This window comes from Eubalaena glacialis, chromosome 5 (genome assembly GCF_028564815.1).
Source record: "Eubalaena glacialis isolate mEubGla1 chromosome 5, mEubGla1.1.hap2.+ XY, whole genome shotgun sequence".
Lineage (NCBI taxonomy): Eukaryota > Metazoa > Chordata > Mammalia > Artiodactyla > Balaenidae > Eubalaena > Eubalaena glacialis.
In genome coordinates, this window is record NC_083720.1 from 41717346 (window position 1) to 41733533 (window position 16188).

General features: G+C 42.4%; 1 protein-coding gene across 6 annotated transcripts in view; it reads right to left on the minus strand.

Moving 5' to 3' along the window:
* Positions 1-16188, minus strand: part of BOD1L1 (biorientation of chromosomes in cell division 1 like 1) — a 55217-nt gene that overhangs the window by 15034 nt on the left and 23995 nt on the right. For 4 of the 6 annotated variants that reach the window (XR_009701090.1, XM_061192097.1, XM_061192101.1 and 1 more), the window contains exons 10-16: positions 9050-15026; positions 7100-7164; positions 6129-6213; positions 3933-3976; positions 2441-2498; positions 1131-1201; positions 447-519 (exon numbers count right to left, since the gene is read on the minus strand). Coding sequence is in view for 5 of the 6 variants with exons in the window: in XM_061192097.1 (XP_061048080.1) it covers positions 447-519; positions 1131-1201; positions 2441-2498; positions 3933-3976; positions 6129-6213; positions 7100-7164; positions 9050-15026 (6373 nt within the window). In the remaining variant the exon portion in view is untranslated. Of the gene's footprint in view, positions 1-446; positions 520-1130; positions 1202-2440; positions 2499-3932; positions 3977-6128; positions 6214-7099; positions 7165-9049; positions 15027-16188 lie in introns of those variants that run through there. The other 2 variants (XM_061192102.1, XM_061192100.1) reach the window with 2 other exon arrangements.

Sequence of the window (16188 nt, forward strand, 5' to 3'; positions counted from 1 at the left end):
CCCCAACCAGGGATTGAACCCAGGCCACGGCAGTGAAAGTGCCAAGTCCTAACCACTGGACCGCCAGGGAATCTCCGTCCACAGATACTTTTAACTTCCTGAACAGGTTAGCACCTAAGAGGTATGGCTTAGCAATTAAGACCATGCTCTTGGGAATCAGATTTACTTGATAGCACCTGGCTGGGGCCGAGGCCCAGGCTACAGAGGAAGCCTGGGTTTTTGTGATTTCCAGGGGTTGGGTCTTCTGCAGGGAATAATCTAGTTTCTAGATCAAGTCCAGAAAAGACCCTGGAGGTGTCAAGCTGGTATGGAAACACACTAGAGGTAAGAGTTGTTAACAATTACTACCCTCAAGAATTTTCTATGTTACCGGCCCATTATTTTGGATGTGAAAATAATATGATTTTCAAAGATGTCTAAAACAGGAACATGTATATTCTAGATACCCAGTTCATCTTCTGAAGAGAGGTACTGCTTCTTTCTTTTTCTTTTAGGCATGTGCCTTTCTTCCTCTTCAACCTAGAATTAAGAGTGACTATATTAAAGGCAGTAGAATTTGGATCCAAATCTACTTAAAGAGGGGCACATTGTATTAGTTTCTAGACCTTGGAATAAATTTTTTAAAAATCTAGAATAATGCTTCTGGCATCTAGATTTGGATTAGACTCATTTTGTAAGCTTGAGGGTTTTTTTTTTAAGATTTTCATATAAATCCATACAAAATATCCATATCTATTTCTGGTTACACACTGTATTTCAACAATTCTAAAATATGTTAAAAAAGAATTCTCATTCTACCATCTCTGAAGTCAAACTATGTCTTACAATTGATGGCATGTCATAAATTAATTGGCAACATTTTTCTCCCCTCTTGGTGGCCTATTAAAGGGCTGATGAATGGGAGTATATGAAAAAACATCCTTGACTGTACCGTAGGGACATGTCCAAATAACCTGGGACCTGCCAAATTACTTAAACCTTACAAGAACATAAAGAAGTAACAGTGATATGGAGAACTCTTAATACATACATTTAATTTCTTATATACACAAAGAGGTAAAAGCCTTTGTGCATAGGAGAAAGCACTATGCATAAAACATGAAATACTTGAGTTTCTTATGAAAACCCACCTCTTTAGGATTTGTTTCAACACTATGACTTCTTATGGCTTCTGTGTTGTCTTTTCCACTATTGGATATCTCTGAGTAATAAACACAAAAGAAAAAAGAAAAAACAAAACCCCACCTTAAGTATTTACTCCAATACTTATTTTAGGGGTGTGTGTGGAAGGGGGAAGGAAAAGAAGAAAGAATACTTTACAAATGACTGTGGTGGGATCCTCACAAAAACTATGTCAGGTAAGTTCCATGATTTCCATTTCTAGACTTGAGTAAATGGAGTTGAAGGAGGGAAGAGAATCACTGGAATTTACATGGCAAATTTCAAAGCCATTTCTCCCCCCAGCTCATGTAGCAGCACAGTATGAACAAGTGTCCAAGGAAAACAATAGATCATGCATGGTAGCTCTCTTTGTAATTGGGACAAGTTGCAAAAAACCTCAATGTCCACTAACAAAAGAAGCAAAATAGTAACTGTGGTATATTCACACCATGGAATACTAAAGAGCAACTGAAGTAAAGTAACTAGAGTTATACATATCAACATGACAAAAAAGAGATTGGGATTGGGGAGGGGGGTGTATAATATGGATTCAACTATATCTGTAACATTTTTAAAAAAAGTTATGAAGCAAATATACTGCATTTTAAGATATGACAAAACTAGGTGATGGGTACATGGGTGTTTATAATTATTGCCGCTTTGGTTTGAAATATGGTATAACATGTTATAAAGATAACTGTATAGGGGATTAAGACCTCTTTCCCCATTCTTGGAATAGGGAATCAACAAAATCAGTAGGAATCAACAAAATTCTATATTTTGTTTTGAGAAGAGAATTATCCCTCTGGGGTCGGCAGTCTCTGCAGGTTGCGTGCAATGAGGCCTGACTCCTGGGCGATGAGCCTCATAAATGTGACGTCCCTGATCTGCTACCAAATTGAGACTGCTTGTCAGAAATCAACAGTTAAGTACTTAGCACAGAGCCTCTCCTATGATACAAACCACTGGGGGCTATACATTTTGTATCTACATTGGATAAATCCACTGCGAGGTTTCTGGCAAAGTTCTAGTAGCTATTTAAGGCAAGGCACCACTTACAAGCTATGTGGCCTTGAATGAGACACTGGACCACTCCATGCCTCAAGTTTCCTCAACTACAGATGTGATGCTGTTAACACTCATTGTAATGGATCATATAAATTAGATGAGTGAAAATTTGCAAACTAATTATAATTAGCACAGGGCATGTCACACAGAAGGCACTCAACAAATGATAATTATAATATTAAAATTACTACTATGAAATTCACTAACTTACCTTCTTTGCTTTGAGATTTGCTATGAATTTCATTTGTTTTTGAGCCTGAATTTTCGACCTAAACATGCAATAGAAAAAGTTACTTATGGATAATCTCACACAAATCTTGAATATCTAGAAAATAATCTGGCCGTTTGTGGGAACGCTTAAAGGAAATGGAGTATGTGTTTTTTTTTAAATTTCACCCAGAAGCTCAAGAGCATAGGGCATTTTCCTTTTGAAGAAGTTTCAGTTTAACAAATTGTGTTTTTTCTCCTTGTCTTTAAAATGGTTATGGCAAAAGAGTAAGAAATAAGAGAGAAAAAATTTCTGAATTCTATGATTTCTCTTCCCATCCAACAATCCCTGAAGATTTTCTTTACTAAAAAATGTTGAGGGATTCTGTCATTCTGTCATAAGGTTTCCCTTTGGCAAATCTTGTCAACTGTACTTTTTTTTTTTTTTTTTTTTTTTACACAGAGAGGAAGTCTTAGAATATCCTACGACATTCTAAATCCTAGCTACAGAATTTCATATTTGGAAAGGACAGTTGTGCTTAGATGGGAAAAAGCCAGCTGCTGGGGGATTCGGGGAAACAAGGTAGGATGCTGGGGAGCTCTGGAGGTTTCAGCCACATTTAGAATCCTTTTAACTCCTGGAGGGTAAACCTGAACAGAACCAAGTGGGGCTTTTCTCTTCCTTTTACTCAGTAGACTGTGTGTGAGCTTCTAGATACAGACTGGGATGTCTCAACAGGGTGAGGTAAGCCCTCTGATGCCACAGTTGTCTGGTAGGAAGCAAAGCTCTTCTGAGTCCTCTAGGGGCACTGGAAAGAATGTAGCTGTCTGTGATTTGCAAGCATTTTACAAAATGTTCACTTCTCTATGCATTAAGAAAGACAAAAAACAAAAACAAAACAAAACACAAACCCAACTCTTTCAAGCACAAAAGGGATTATGAGAGCCACAGCTGGGAAAAAATATGTATATGTAGCAATTATAGTTTAGTATCTTCACAAAAAGTTTCTAAAGACATAAAGTGAACTTTAGTTCTTAAAATAAAGTCGGTTTGGTCTACAGCACCAGGATAATTTAAGACATCACAGTCCAATTTGCAATCCCATTATAGTAATAAAAAAATAGAAAGCTCCTAGCTCTTTGAAAGATTTCATTAGGATTACCAGGGGAGTTCCCTAGTCTGAGGGATCTGGGCCGCCTTCTATTTCCTTAGTGCTGTTTCATGACATTGGCCTGAAGAGCCACTAGAACACAGTGCTGCTGAATTCAGAGTGACTCCTTTTTTCTGAGAAAAACAACTAAATTTCCTGACATCAGTGGATATAGTTTAACATGGAACTGAAGGTGTCAGTAGGTTGAACTTGAATGGAGAGCACGTCCTGTCTCCTAAAGAAATGCACAGCCAGCCCCTCCCCTAAATGTAATCGCTCTAAAAACCCCAAATCAAAGCAACCCCAACTGATAACAACAAAACTCTAACCATTACAGTGACTTACATTTAGTGATTCAATCATCAACAAAGGCTCCCTCTGTAGTTCAGCTGTTCAAAAATAAAAATGAGAACTAAGGAAACTGAATGTTGTTTCTGAACCACAGAGAAACAAATTTAGAGCTTTTTAGTTAAGTCGGAATATGTCGCTAAGTGGCCTAGCTGCTTTTGTGAAATATAAAATTCTGACCAATTATATTCTACAATCCGTGTTCTGTCGTACTATCAGAAAAACAATGTTGCCTGCATTTTTACAGTAATGGCAGTGATCCATTAAATCACTATAGTGATGTAACCATGTCGGCGATCTGAAGCTTAGAAGGATGGTGGAAGGAAGGCCTTTGCTGTAACTGTTAAGCAACAGTGTAACACTGGTTCATTTAAAAATAATGCCATCAAATGAAAAGTTAGATCCTATCCCTTCAAACAGCAATGGTCTATTTATATTCTTTGGAAACTTGAAGTACAAGGTCTACTGTTTCTACTCAACAATGACAGAACACACATTTTTCTTTTAAAAACAACTTCCTTTTACGTAAGTAGATCTCTTATTGAACCGTACCTAAACACAGTAAAGTAACCTGAAATATAACTGTGGGAACAAAGGACTTCAGAATCCAAAAATGTTACCTTCTTGACAATTAGCAAATGGGATATTAATTATTTGTATTATAACACATACATACAAATTTTAATTAATGCATCTGTCCAAGTTTTGGATAGATTAGTCATCGTTAGGGTTTTAACATGTGAGCATGAATGGCTTACCAGGTCTTGGGGTGGTCTTCCAGGACTGCCTGGTACTTTTGCTTATAAGGCTTCTGAGGTCACATACTTTGAAGGCTGCCCTTTCAGATGGTTGTGCCTTGGAAGGTCCCCACCCTGACTGCCCCAGATAGTTCCGGGTGAGGATTTATACACACTGCCTTTCTCTTTGCCTTGTCCACCGAATATACACCTACTTATCCTTCAATATTTGCCTCCAAATTAGGGGGAGTATCAAGTGCTTGAAATGAAAATGCAAAACTTACATATTCTTTGACCTCTCAACTCACTCTTATGAAAACACTTGGGGAAATGCATGGTTACATGCATATGGAAGCTCACTGCAGCTAGTAAAAACTACAAAAACTGGAGACCACTAAAATAACAAATGGGAAAATGCGTTACAGACCACTATTAAAACAAATGAAGTTGATCTGTATTCACTGACAATGAAGGCTGCCCACAATATATGGCTGAGTTAAAAAAAAATTATAGAACAGTATAATTCAGGTACCTAAACTGAATCAGAATAAGTCTCAGGATTTCAGCCATGATTGACAGCACAAAGATGTCTTCCTAAAGACCAAGAATGAGAAAGTGATTACTTCTGCTGGGGGCTAAAGGAGAAGATAAGAAATTGGGCCTTTGCAAGCTGTGTCTTTGCTCCTGGATCATGCTTTACCTGAACTTTTCAGTTTTTTGAATGCTATGGACTGGATGTTTCTGTCCCCCTCACATGGAATATATTGCCACCCACCCCCTATACTGAAATCCTAACCCCCAATGTGATGGTATTGGAGTTAGGGCCTTTGGGAGGCAATCAGATTTAGATGAAGTCATTTGTAAAGTGTAAAGTGGTCCTGAGACCAAAGTGTTTGAGAGCCGCTGTCCTAATCCTGTCTGACACTGAGGCTCTCCCCTAAAAAATACTTAGTGGACACCGAATACTACTGCACAGAGAGACTGAGAAGAGGCTATGCAAGCGGGGAGTAGCTTCAGTAACTGGGCAACTGCCAGAGCCCAGGAACCATGAGCATGAGGTTAAAAGAAGTGGGAACAGGGGCTGGAGACTAGCCTTTTGGAAGTGAACTGTGAAAGCACCTGAAAGGACAGGGAGGGCCACACTGACACATTTGTGAGCTAGAGCAAGGGTTTGCTCCAAAGCAACTTGTTTGGCCACAATTATTTGGAGACATTGGATTTAAACAATTACCTTACATAATATTGATTGACATAATATTGATACTTCATGAGAAAAAGTATAAGTTAAAAATGAAATAGTAAAGAGTTCTCTCTAACCTATGTTAAAAAGTGAGAGGTAAATCCATATAGCCTGTCGATGTCTTATTACAAGTTAGCTACTAATTTTATGTGGCAATAAACGATAAAACCACATGCAAGGAAAAAGTAATGTGAACAACCACTAAAAGGAATTTACCGATTCCACTCAGCTTTCTCCCACTTGGACTTTCTGGTGGTGCTGGAATTTCATGATTTTTCTCTTCCTCTGATGGCACAAATACCTAAAAAGTCCAAAGCACCATAACAAATAAGTTAAATGAGGTTTTTGAAATAAGAAGGTAAGTTTAATTCACCTGAAGTGAATTAAAAAAAACACCCAGCATCCTGTGACAATATAAAAGTCTACTTTCAAGTCTGTGAAATTTAAAAATGAATACTGTCAACCTTCAGAAACAAAAAAATAAAATAAGATATGATAAAACTAATTTCATCCATCAATGGCTCTCCTATTGCTTTAAAGTAAAAGAGTACAACACACAAGGCCTTTCCTGATCTGCCCCACTTCCTCAAGAGGCTCAAGTCTCACCACAGCTCACCCTGAGCCACTGCAGTGCCCGCTGTGATAAAAAACAAAAACAAAAACAAAAAACACTCCCAAAACTAGATTTTATTCTAAGTATGATGGGAAGCCACTGGAAATTTCAAGCGGAGCAATGACATGACCTAATTTATGTTTTTCAAGACAGCTCTCAGGGCTGTGTGAAGACTAGAGGAGGGACCGGAGAGGAAGAAAGTCCAGTGGGGACACTACTGAAGTTGTGGCTTAGATTACGTGGAAGCTGTAGAAATAGAAAAAGATGGATTCAAGTTATATTTTGGAAATGGACTGAATGTGGGGTGACTGAGGGTGACTTGGGTTTCTGGTTTGAGTGGATGGAATTGATGATGGCACTATTAACTGAGGTTATTGAGGTTCTTAGCTTTTCCCCTATAGGATGTGACAATAACAAAACTTAAATGTCTTAAGTACAATTAGAAGCTATACTCTGCTTGTATAGCTATACAGAATACAGGAACTATATTCTGCTCAAGTGTATATATGTCTATATATAGTGAAAAGGTACTTACACCACTGACAGTTCAGCATAACTGAATTACCAGCCATACCTCAGTTTTCAAGTTGGCTTTCAGTCCCAATCCTCCCAAATCATTCAATGGAGACTCTTCAGTGCCTAATGAAATTCAAAGCACTAAATCAATTTAAGAATTTGCTTACAAAATACATCCTGAATCAAAAAGGTAACAGAATGTTGTTATCTAGTACTCCATGCCCTCTTCCTTTGCTGTTTTATTTTGCTGTCAATAGAAAACAGTAAAAAGGAATATATACGAAAATTCTCAGATGAACGGCAAGGGGTCATTTACTCATTTTTGGTGGAGGGGGTGTGAAAATGTATTTTTGCTGTTAAGATGCCTGCCCACAAAGAATGATACAATATTATTTGTGAGGATGTCTTATTTCCAAGAATTTTTCTATAGTGATCTACATCAAGTTTGTCCCTAAAAGAAAATATTCTAGGCCACTGTGGTATATTCCCAATAAAGAAGGTGATTTGTGAATAGACTCACTGTACTTGCTTCATGCTGACACAGCAAAGTTGAACATAAAGTTAAAAACTGTGAAGTGGATAAAAAGAGAACAGAATTTTCTCTGCTAGAGACTCAAACCTATCCCTGTCTTGGTCGTTTCTTTCCTTCTCTCTTCTGTCCTGTGACTTCCAGTTTCTCTCACCTGCCCTCATGTAAGCCTCCAAAGAAAACCCTTCCTTTCTCCAAGAGGCTGCAAGCTTGCCTTTGCTAAAAGCCCTCCTATTTCTGTTCCTTTAGGGGGAAGAAAAGAGGGGAGGCAGGAGGAATAATAGACTGTAGCAATGGTTGAGTCATAAAAACTTCCACAGTGTTCAATTTACCTTAAGCTAAAATCAATGAAAAATTTTAGTCATTTATTTCAACCCTTGGAACATTTCTTAATGTCTCCTACCTAAGTCCCTATAATGAACAGGACTAAACCTACTGGCCTCAGCCTCTGGAGGCTGCATTTAAATGGTATCTAAGGTCTAATCCAGTTGAAAAGTCCAGGATGCTACAATTTATACAATCAGAGTAGAAAGGAAGACAACATCTCTGATCCCTTCAAGTCCAGCCCATGCGCCCCCTCCGAGTTCTCACCGCATTCTGTGGTTAACCCTATTCTAAGCACCTGTCACACTGCAGAGTGTCATGGCCTATGTACAATACATGGCTAGATTCACAGCTGTTTTCCCATCTTGACTATTTATCTTTGAATCCATAGTGGTACCTGGTGTAATGTGTCTGAAGTGGGAGCGTATGAATGACCAAGCGCAAAGCTTACACCTTTGAAAGTTACCAACTGTTTCTAACAAGACCAGCTGCACTCTGAAATCTACCAGGAAGGAACGCATTTCTTTTCCTTTTCAAACAATTCTAAACCAGAAACTAACTCATTTATATGAACAATAAACTCCATTAAAAAAAATAATGTGCTTCCTCAATTAGAAGTAGCCAGCCAGACTGAACTGACACATAGTTCAAGTCTGTAAGTCAGATAAGGGTTGGAATGATGCTTGTTTTTGTACTATTATCCCCTTTTTATACAACAGAAAACTGAGGCTCAGAAGTAATTTTTTTCTAAGAGGCACCTGAGTACTATGCAAGTTATTTAAACTCTCTGAATCTTTTTCTTCATTTGTAAAATGAGGGTGATTTCATACGTTGTTGTAAGGGATCTTCATTTTGATTGATAAGAAACCTGAAGGTCCAAGAGGTTTAGTGACTTGCAACGGTCCTGCAGACAACACTTGGCCAGCTGATGACCTGGCTCTCAGCCTCTGGCCTCTGGCCTCATCACACATGAGAAGCAGGTCTAAGGCTTTAAGCTTTTAAACACAATTTTAGAGAAGCTTGACCTTCAAGTTGGATGAGAGCTATTTTGTGACGTTCTAGAACCCAAACCATCTTTTGGAAGATTGTCTTAAATGTCCTCTACACACAATTATCTTTGTAAAATGCGACAATTTGCACTTAAGAGATTCTCACCTATGTTACGCAAATTTTCTTCAGAAGAAACAGTGACTTCAAGGCCTCCTTCTTCCTGGAAGGACATGGTCATGCTGTTACCATCTCCTGTTTTCTCAGCAGATGCTGGAGCAGTCCACTTGCCACTGTGATCACTCCTGACAGTCAAGTCCTGCTTGCATTTAGGAGCTGAGAGAGCTACAGCATAGGTAGCAGGAAGGACTGTCATATGAGAAGGAGCAATTTCTGATTCTTGGCCATTGATACATTCAGTGGTGGTGGTTTTCAAGTCGCCCTCAGGCCCCTGCTGATCATCAGCTTTTTTAGCACCAGTATTTATGGCTGTCAAACAGAGCACCCTGATGGAGGAGTCCTTGGCTGCCTGCTCTGGTCCTCGAGGGTTGAGAGGCAAGTCCGCACTAACCCCTGCTGGACACCTGCCTTGAGTGCTGTCCCCCGACGTCCCTGCCTCAGGGCTTTCATCTTCTCTCTGAACTTTGCCCGCACAGTCCTTGCCAGACTTCTCTGTCTCTGATGCACACCCAGCACCTGCAGAGAGCACGCTGACCAACACCCTGTCGTGCCCTTCCCTGGTGCCCACTGCCACCACGGGGCCCACTTCTTTTCCTCCTGTTGATGGCCCAGGATACTGACAGTTGTCCTCAGCAATTAGGCTTGGCAGAGGGGCCTCAGCCTTGTTCATCTTCGAGGGTGACAGGTCATCTTTTCCTTCAGGGCTGCCTGCAGTCAGCTGATTCTCTTCGTGCCTGTCTAGGCCACTGGCGGCCAGCACACATTCGGCTGTGCTGGTGGAGATGATGGCGGCATCACTCAAGTCCTCTGTTCCCGCAATGGTGGGCTGATCTTCATCCTGTGGGACGGCGCCCACCATGACTGCCTCACGTCCTTCCGAGGTGCTGGTGGAAATCATGGCGGTGTCACTCGTCTCCTCCGCTGGTGTGACCAAGGGATGGACTTCCTCCTGAGGGACAGCGCTGGACACTGGGCCCTCGCAGTCTTCTACTGAGCTTGTTGAGATGATGGCACTCCCATCTTTCTCTTCCATGCCCGGGATGGATCGCTCATGTTCCCTTCCCACAGCCACACCACAAATGGAGGCCTCGCACTCTTCTGCAATGCTGGTGGAAATGAGGGCACACTCATCTTTCTCCTCCTTGCTGGTTGAAGCGAGGGGGCTCTCGACTTCCGCAGGTGCGCTGGGCATGGGCACATCGAAGTCATCGGTGCTCACCAAGACTGGCCCTTTAGCTCTTTCTTCAACTGCTACAACTGGCTGCTGACTCTCAGCACCTTGGATGGTTGTTGCACTGGAAATGGGCACTTCGAACTCCTCCCCTATGCTTGTGGAAATCATGGCACACTCGTCTTTCTCCTCGTTTCTAGCAGCTGGGAGTTGGCTCTCATCGCCTGACACCGCGCTGGGCATGGGGACCTCGAATTCTTCCACGTTCATTCTGGGGCCTTCCACGCTTTCTTCAGTTCTCAGGGCACTTGAACGACCTTCTTCCATGTCTACCATCGTGTTTAGCTGCAGGGTGAAATCATTTGTTGTACTGGTAGAAATCATCAAGCCTTTGCCTTGACTTTTACTGCTGGCTAAACAAGCCTGGTTGGTAATACTGACACTGGCTTTAGCAGCCACAAGGCCGTCACAGTCTTCATTTTCCACAGAGGTGATGATACCTTCATCTGCTTTTTCGCCTGGTGATGTGTGATGAGCCTCATATTCCGGGACTGCACCGGATACAAGAGTCTCATAACTGCCCCCCACCAGGCCAGTGGAAATAGTGGTATCGTCGACTTTTTCTTTTCTGGTGAGCTGACTGTCACTGTGATCTGAAGCTGCACTAGTCATGGGACCCTCGCAACCTTCACGAACTGGAGCCACTTCGCCCTTTCCTGCAGCTGCGCTGGTCACGCTGCTTTCCACAATCCCTTTGGCACTGGAGCAGATCTCTGCATCTTTAATGTCCTTCTCGGCACCGCTCATGCTATCAACATTACTCTCATTTGCATTCGGGATGGCAGCCCCAGCCTCGGCTTCCACATGCCCCACCGCAGTGCCAATCCGACCATCCCCTTCTTCTGCACTTTCACAAATGGACACCCCTTCACCTCCTTCTTCGATCCCTGTGCATGTTGATGCGTGCCCGATCTCATTTCCTCTTCCAGTACTGGTCACGACACCCTCCCCTTCGTCATCTTCCTCCTTCGCGCCTGTGCTGGTCACAATGTCTTCGTCATCGCACGGACCAGCAGCGACTAATGGTATGTTAGTGACGTCTTTGGCAACTGTGCTGTCCATTGCACTCTCTCCGTTTTCTTCTGATTCGGAACTTAGAGCAAAGCCTTCGCTGCTCTCTTCTGAACCTGTGCAACTTGCCGGCCCCTCCCCATCTTCCTCTGTTATCCCTGTGCTGGTGACCGCGCTTTCCCCTTCTGGGCCGTCGTTCACAGACCTGCCTCCCTCCTGGGTGGGACTGGCTCCCGCTGGCGTGTCGTTATCTACTGTGACCTCAGGGGCCCCTGTAACCCTCCGCTCCTCCTGTGGCCCTGCACCAGCTACTGAGCACATGACGAAGCTATCGCTTCTCCGTTCTGCTCCTGTACACGTCACAGTCCCCTCAGTTTCCTTCTTGGGGCCCATTCTCATCATATTTCTCCGGAATCCATCCACCTCTTCACTGCTTAGGGACCCTTCTCTGATTTCTGTGCCAGCACTTGTTACCGCTCCATCACTTTCAACCTCGCTAATAAAAGTAACCGTTCCCTCCACGAGTCCTGAGTCTCCACTTGAAGAACCATCACACTTCCCCTCGGAGCCTGCACTGGTCACAGCATCATCCTTCTCTTCGGGTGCCGCGCTATTGACGTCATCTTCGGTGGTCCCTGCGGGAGCCGTCACTGGGTCAGCCAGTCTTTCTTCCGGCTCGGCCACAGTGCACTCCCCACTTTCTCCTTCCTTGGTGCTTGTGAGGAAAGTTTCACTTTCAGCAAATCCTTCTGTGACGACGCCCCCACCCTCCTCTGCTGCAGCAAAGATGGTGCCTTCCCTGGCTTCCAGCCTGACGTGAAGAGAGTGCTTTCTGGAGTGCACACCCATCGTGAGGCCTTCATCCGCCTCGATGCTTGTGCAAGGCACAGCCACCCTGCCCTCTGCTGTCTCTGCAGACGTGGTTGTGGCATCCCCCGCCTTTACTGGGTTTAGGGGAACACCTCTGTCCTTCCCTTCAGTACTGGTGGCAATGGAAGTCTTTTCTGCTATACCAGACCCAGCTGTTGCAGTCTCAGCTTTCCTGCTCCTTTGGTGTAAAACAGAGGATACAGTGTTGCTTTCAGCACTGGTGTCCACCTCACTGTTTTCATTCGTTCTGTCAGCATCAGTTGGCATGTTTTCTATTTCACCTGGGCCTCTACTATGCTTAAGTCCAACAGTTTCAGCATCTTTTTCTGTACTCACACTTACCACCTGATCAACAGCAATGCCATCCTTTTGGCCATTTTCTACAGAAGCCTTAACTGACTGCTTTGAACTCAAGTTACTTCCTTTCCCAGCCACGTCCATTGAGCCACCTTCTTTGATAACATTCTCATTTTGCATAGTCATGTCTGTTAACTCACTACCAAGAGGCATGTTTACTTTTCCTTGTTTGCTGTGGAGTACAGTGGCCTGGGAACCTTCTGGAATGTGTCTTTTGTTATCCATGCTTGCTTTTGCTGGTTTATCTACTGTGGAAACTGCATCACTTTCTTTGCTGTCACTTGTCCTAGGGCCTTCTGATTCCCTAACAGTCAAGCTTTGGTTAGGGATTTCAGAGTGGTCCACAAGCAAGGTGCTGGCTGTGCCACCTTCTGAAACAGTTCTTTTGTCAACTAAAGGAGTTACACCTGAATCATGAGATTGTTTCTGAGGCACAGCAGTCACAGAACTTAAGGACGGGGAGGAGTCTACATTTGTGGAATGTTCAAGAGCAGTATCTCCTTGAGCAACACGTTCTTCAGTGGGTTTGGTGGTGTTTTTCAAATTCTTTTGTGCCCTGTCGCTTTCTGACAGGGCACGAGGTAACAATCGATGACTCGTTTCAGAGTCTACATTCATTTCATGAGTTCCTTGTTGAGCAGGCTCTTTCTCCCCAGGATTCGGTTTGGACACAGCACTTTGGAGATGCACTTTCTTGGTCAGGGTGCTTTTATGATCAGCGTGCTTTTCAGAATTACCAACGGTTCCTGTTCCACGTCCTGATTTACAGGCTGGCGCTGCTGTTTTTGAATCTACTGTGGAAGTTCGTAACTCATCCTTTAGAACTGTAGTGCTGGTTTTTTGTTTTGTAATATTTTCTGAGTCAATGTCTTGCTGAGAACTACTGCTTCTGATGTTTTGGGTTTTGGGTACTTCCAATGCATTTTCCATGGCCGGCTCCAGATCAATTTCCATTGGCTCTTGTTCGGGCATCAAGGCAGGATCACCGCTTTTTTTGGGTCTCTGAAGGGAGGAACTACTGGGAGTACCCAAAGGGTTTGCTGCTGGTTTTTCTTCTCCTTTGGTCATTTCTTGGGATAAGCTTCCTCTTCGATTTTCACACAACCTTCTGCTTAATTTCTTTTCCACGACTGAACTGTTTCCTCTGGGCTTTTCATGACTGCTGTCAACTTCCTTACCATCCTTGTCCTCTGATTTATTTTCTTCCTTCTTTTTCACGTCCTTACTACTATGCTTTAAGCTCCTGCTTTTGTGCCCATCTGATAACTTTCTCTCAAGTCTGGCGGAGCTTGACTCTTTATCACCCTTGTGCTTCTCCTTTGCTAGTGGTAACTTCGCTCTGTGACTGGACTCTCTCTGTGCACCGTGTGTTGAAGAGGCAATGCTCTCTGATGCAGGTTCCATACCACTTTCTTCAGAAGGTCTGTCTTCAACTCTAGACTTCCGCAGCCTATCTGGGTCACTTTCTTCCGTGTTCTTCTCCTTATCTGGTTTTGAAGTGGTCACTTGTTTCATGACGTTTTCTTGTGATTCTGTTTCAACTGCTTTTAACTGTTTGCCTTGGCTTTTGGATTTAGACTTTAACACCAGTTTCTCTTCTAACAAGCTCTTGGTTCTTCGCTTCTCCTTGTGAACAACCTCTTCTGCTTTTGAAATACTATCTACATTAGTCGAGTCCGTATCACATTTATCCTCTGAGTAACTTTCACTTCTTCTCTGTAATGTGCTTCCATGTTGCTTGGAACTCAGAGAATCTTTCTGAATTTTAGAATCACTTGATCTTCTTGATTTGTGCTCTGCCTTAGTTTTGTCGGCTGACCCGTGTCTCTCTTTTTTGTTGTTTTCTTTACGAACATTCTCATCGGTTTTTATAATATATTCAGAAACTGGTTTACCATCTTTGCCCAAAATTGATAATTTCCTTTCATTCCTATGTTTACTTTTTCGTTCAGCTTTATCATCTGAAGAAAGCCTTGTTTGTTGACTTGGCTTCTGAATATTTTCATCAACTTTCAAGCCTTTCTCAGAAGAGTGAAGCTCAGTCTCATCACCTGTTTTATGTGTACTGTCACCTTTATACTTATGTTTTGTAGACAGTTTGTCTTCTGACAAAGTTTTCTCTTTTTCAGGCTTGTCCTTGGAGGATTTTGTCTCTTTCTTAGGCAGGCTTCTCAAGTGTGGTGTTTCAGAATCATCCTTCTTTAGATGCTTTTCATTTTTAAGTGTGCATTTCTGTTTCTGGGGTTCTTCTGTGCCACCTTCTGACCGTTCCACTGGCCTCTTCCCATCTCTCATGTCAGTCTCTTCCTGCACCCCTTCCACCACAACAGGGGTTGATGTCCGTCTTTTATGTTCCCTTTCTATTTTGGATTCATTTTTGTTTTCATCAGCTGAATGCAAAGACTCTGAAAGTCTCCGAGCAGGTTTACTTGGTTCACTCTTTGCATGAACGTGCTTCAAATCCTTTGAAGAAGATACTTTTTCCTTTTCACAATGCTGTAAGAAAATAAAAGTTAAAATATAAGAAATACTAACATTTTTATATTCACATCTAACATTTGGGTGCATATAGTACGTTGAGTGCTGTCACATGTTACCTTACTTATTTAACCTTTGCCAGCAGCCAGTAGATATTGTTAACTTCATTCTATGCATCAGGAACCTGAAACTCAGTATGATTCAATAACCTGACACCCAGCAACGAGTTCAGATGATTTCATTCTGAGTCTAGTACCCTTCCCACTACATTGCAGCATCTTTTTAGAGAGTAGTTCTTTCTCCTGAGATGCGTCCATGCATTTAGGAGGCCTTCTTAAACTCTAAGTTGCTAAAGCCCACTAATGCCCAGTGGTCATTAATAAATATAAGCTGAGGGCTTCCCTGGTGGCGCAGTGGTTGAGAATCTGCCTGCTAATGCAGGGGACACAGGTTCGAGCCCTGGTCTGGGAAGATCCCACATGCCACGGAGCAGCTAGGCCCGTGAGCCACAACTACTGAGCCTGCGCGTCTGGAGCCTATGCTCCGCAACAAGAGAGGCCGCGATAGTGAGAGGCCCGCGCACCGCAATGAAGAGTGGCCCCCGCTTGCCACAACTAGAGGAAGCCCTCGCACAGAAATGAAGACCCAACACAGCCAAAAATAAATAAATAAATAAATAAATAAATAAATAAATATAAGCTGAAAGAATGACAAAGCAATGTTCTTTTTAGTCCAAAAGCTGAAAACCTAATGAAGGCAATTTAAAAATTTTGCAATGAAATAAAGGTTTCTTATATTTTAATTTAGAAACCCAAATTATTTATGGGAACTCCATGAATTTAGGTTACCTGCAAGACAAGCTACTTAGGAAGCTTCAAACGCACACAATAAATCACGGTAATAATAATGTTATATATAACGTATGTATACGTTGATGTATCCAAGGGAAGATACTGATAGACCAAAACATCCAAACTTTCCTCCCTACCCCACAGTACGGCACTGAGGGGATTAATGTTAATGACTAAGCACACTCTAATAAAGACTTATGGACTAGCTATAATTATTCTTATTCAAATAATGGGCTGAAGTCCTCAGAAAGCCCTCTGTGTCTCTGGGTAAGTATATCACTGCACCTTTTTACATTTCAACAACTACTAATATTGGGACCAGGACATAG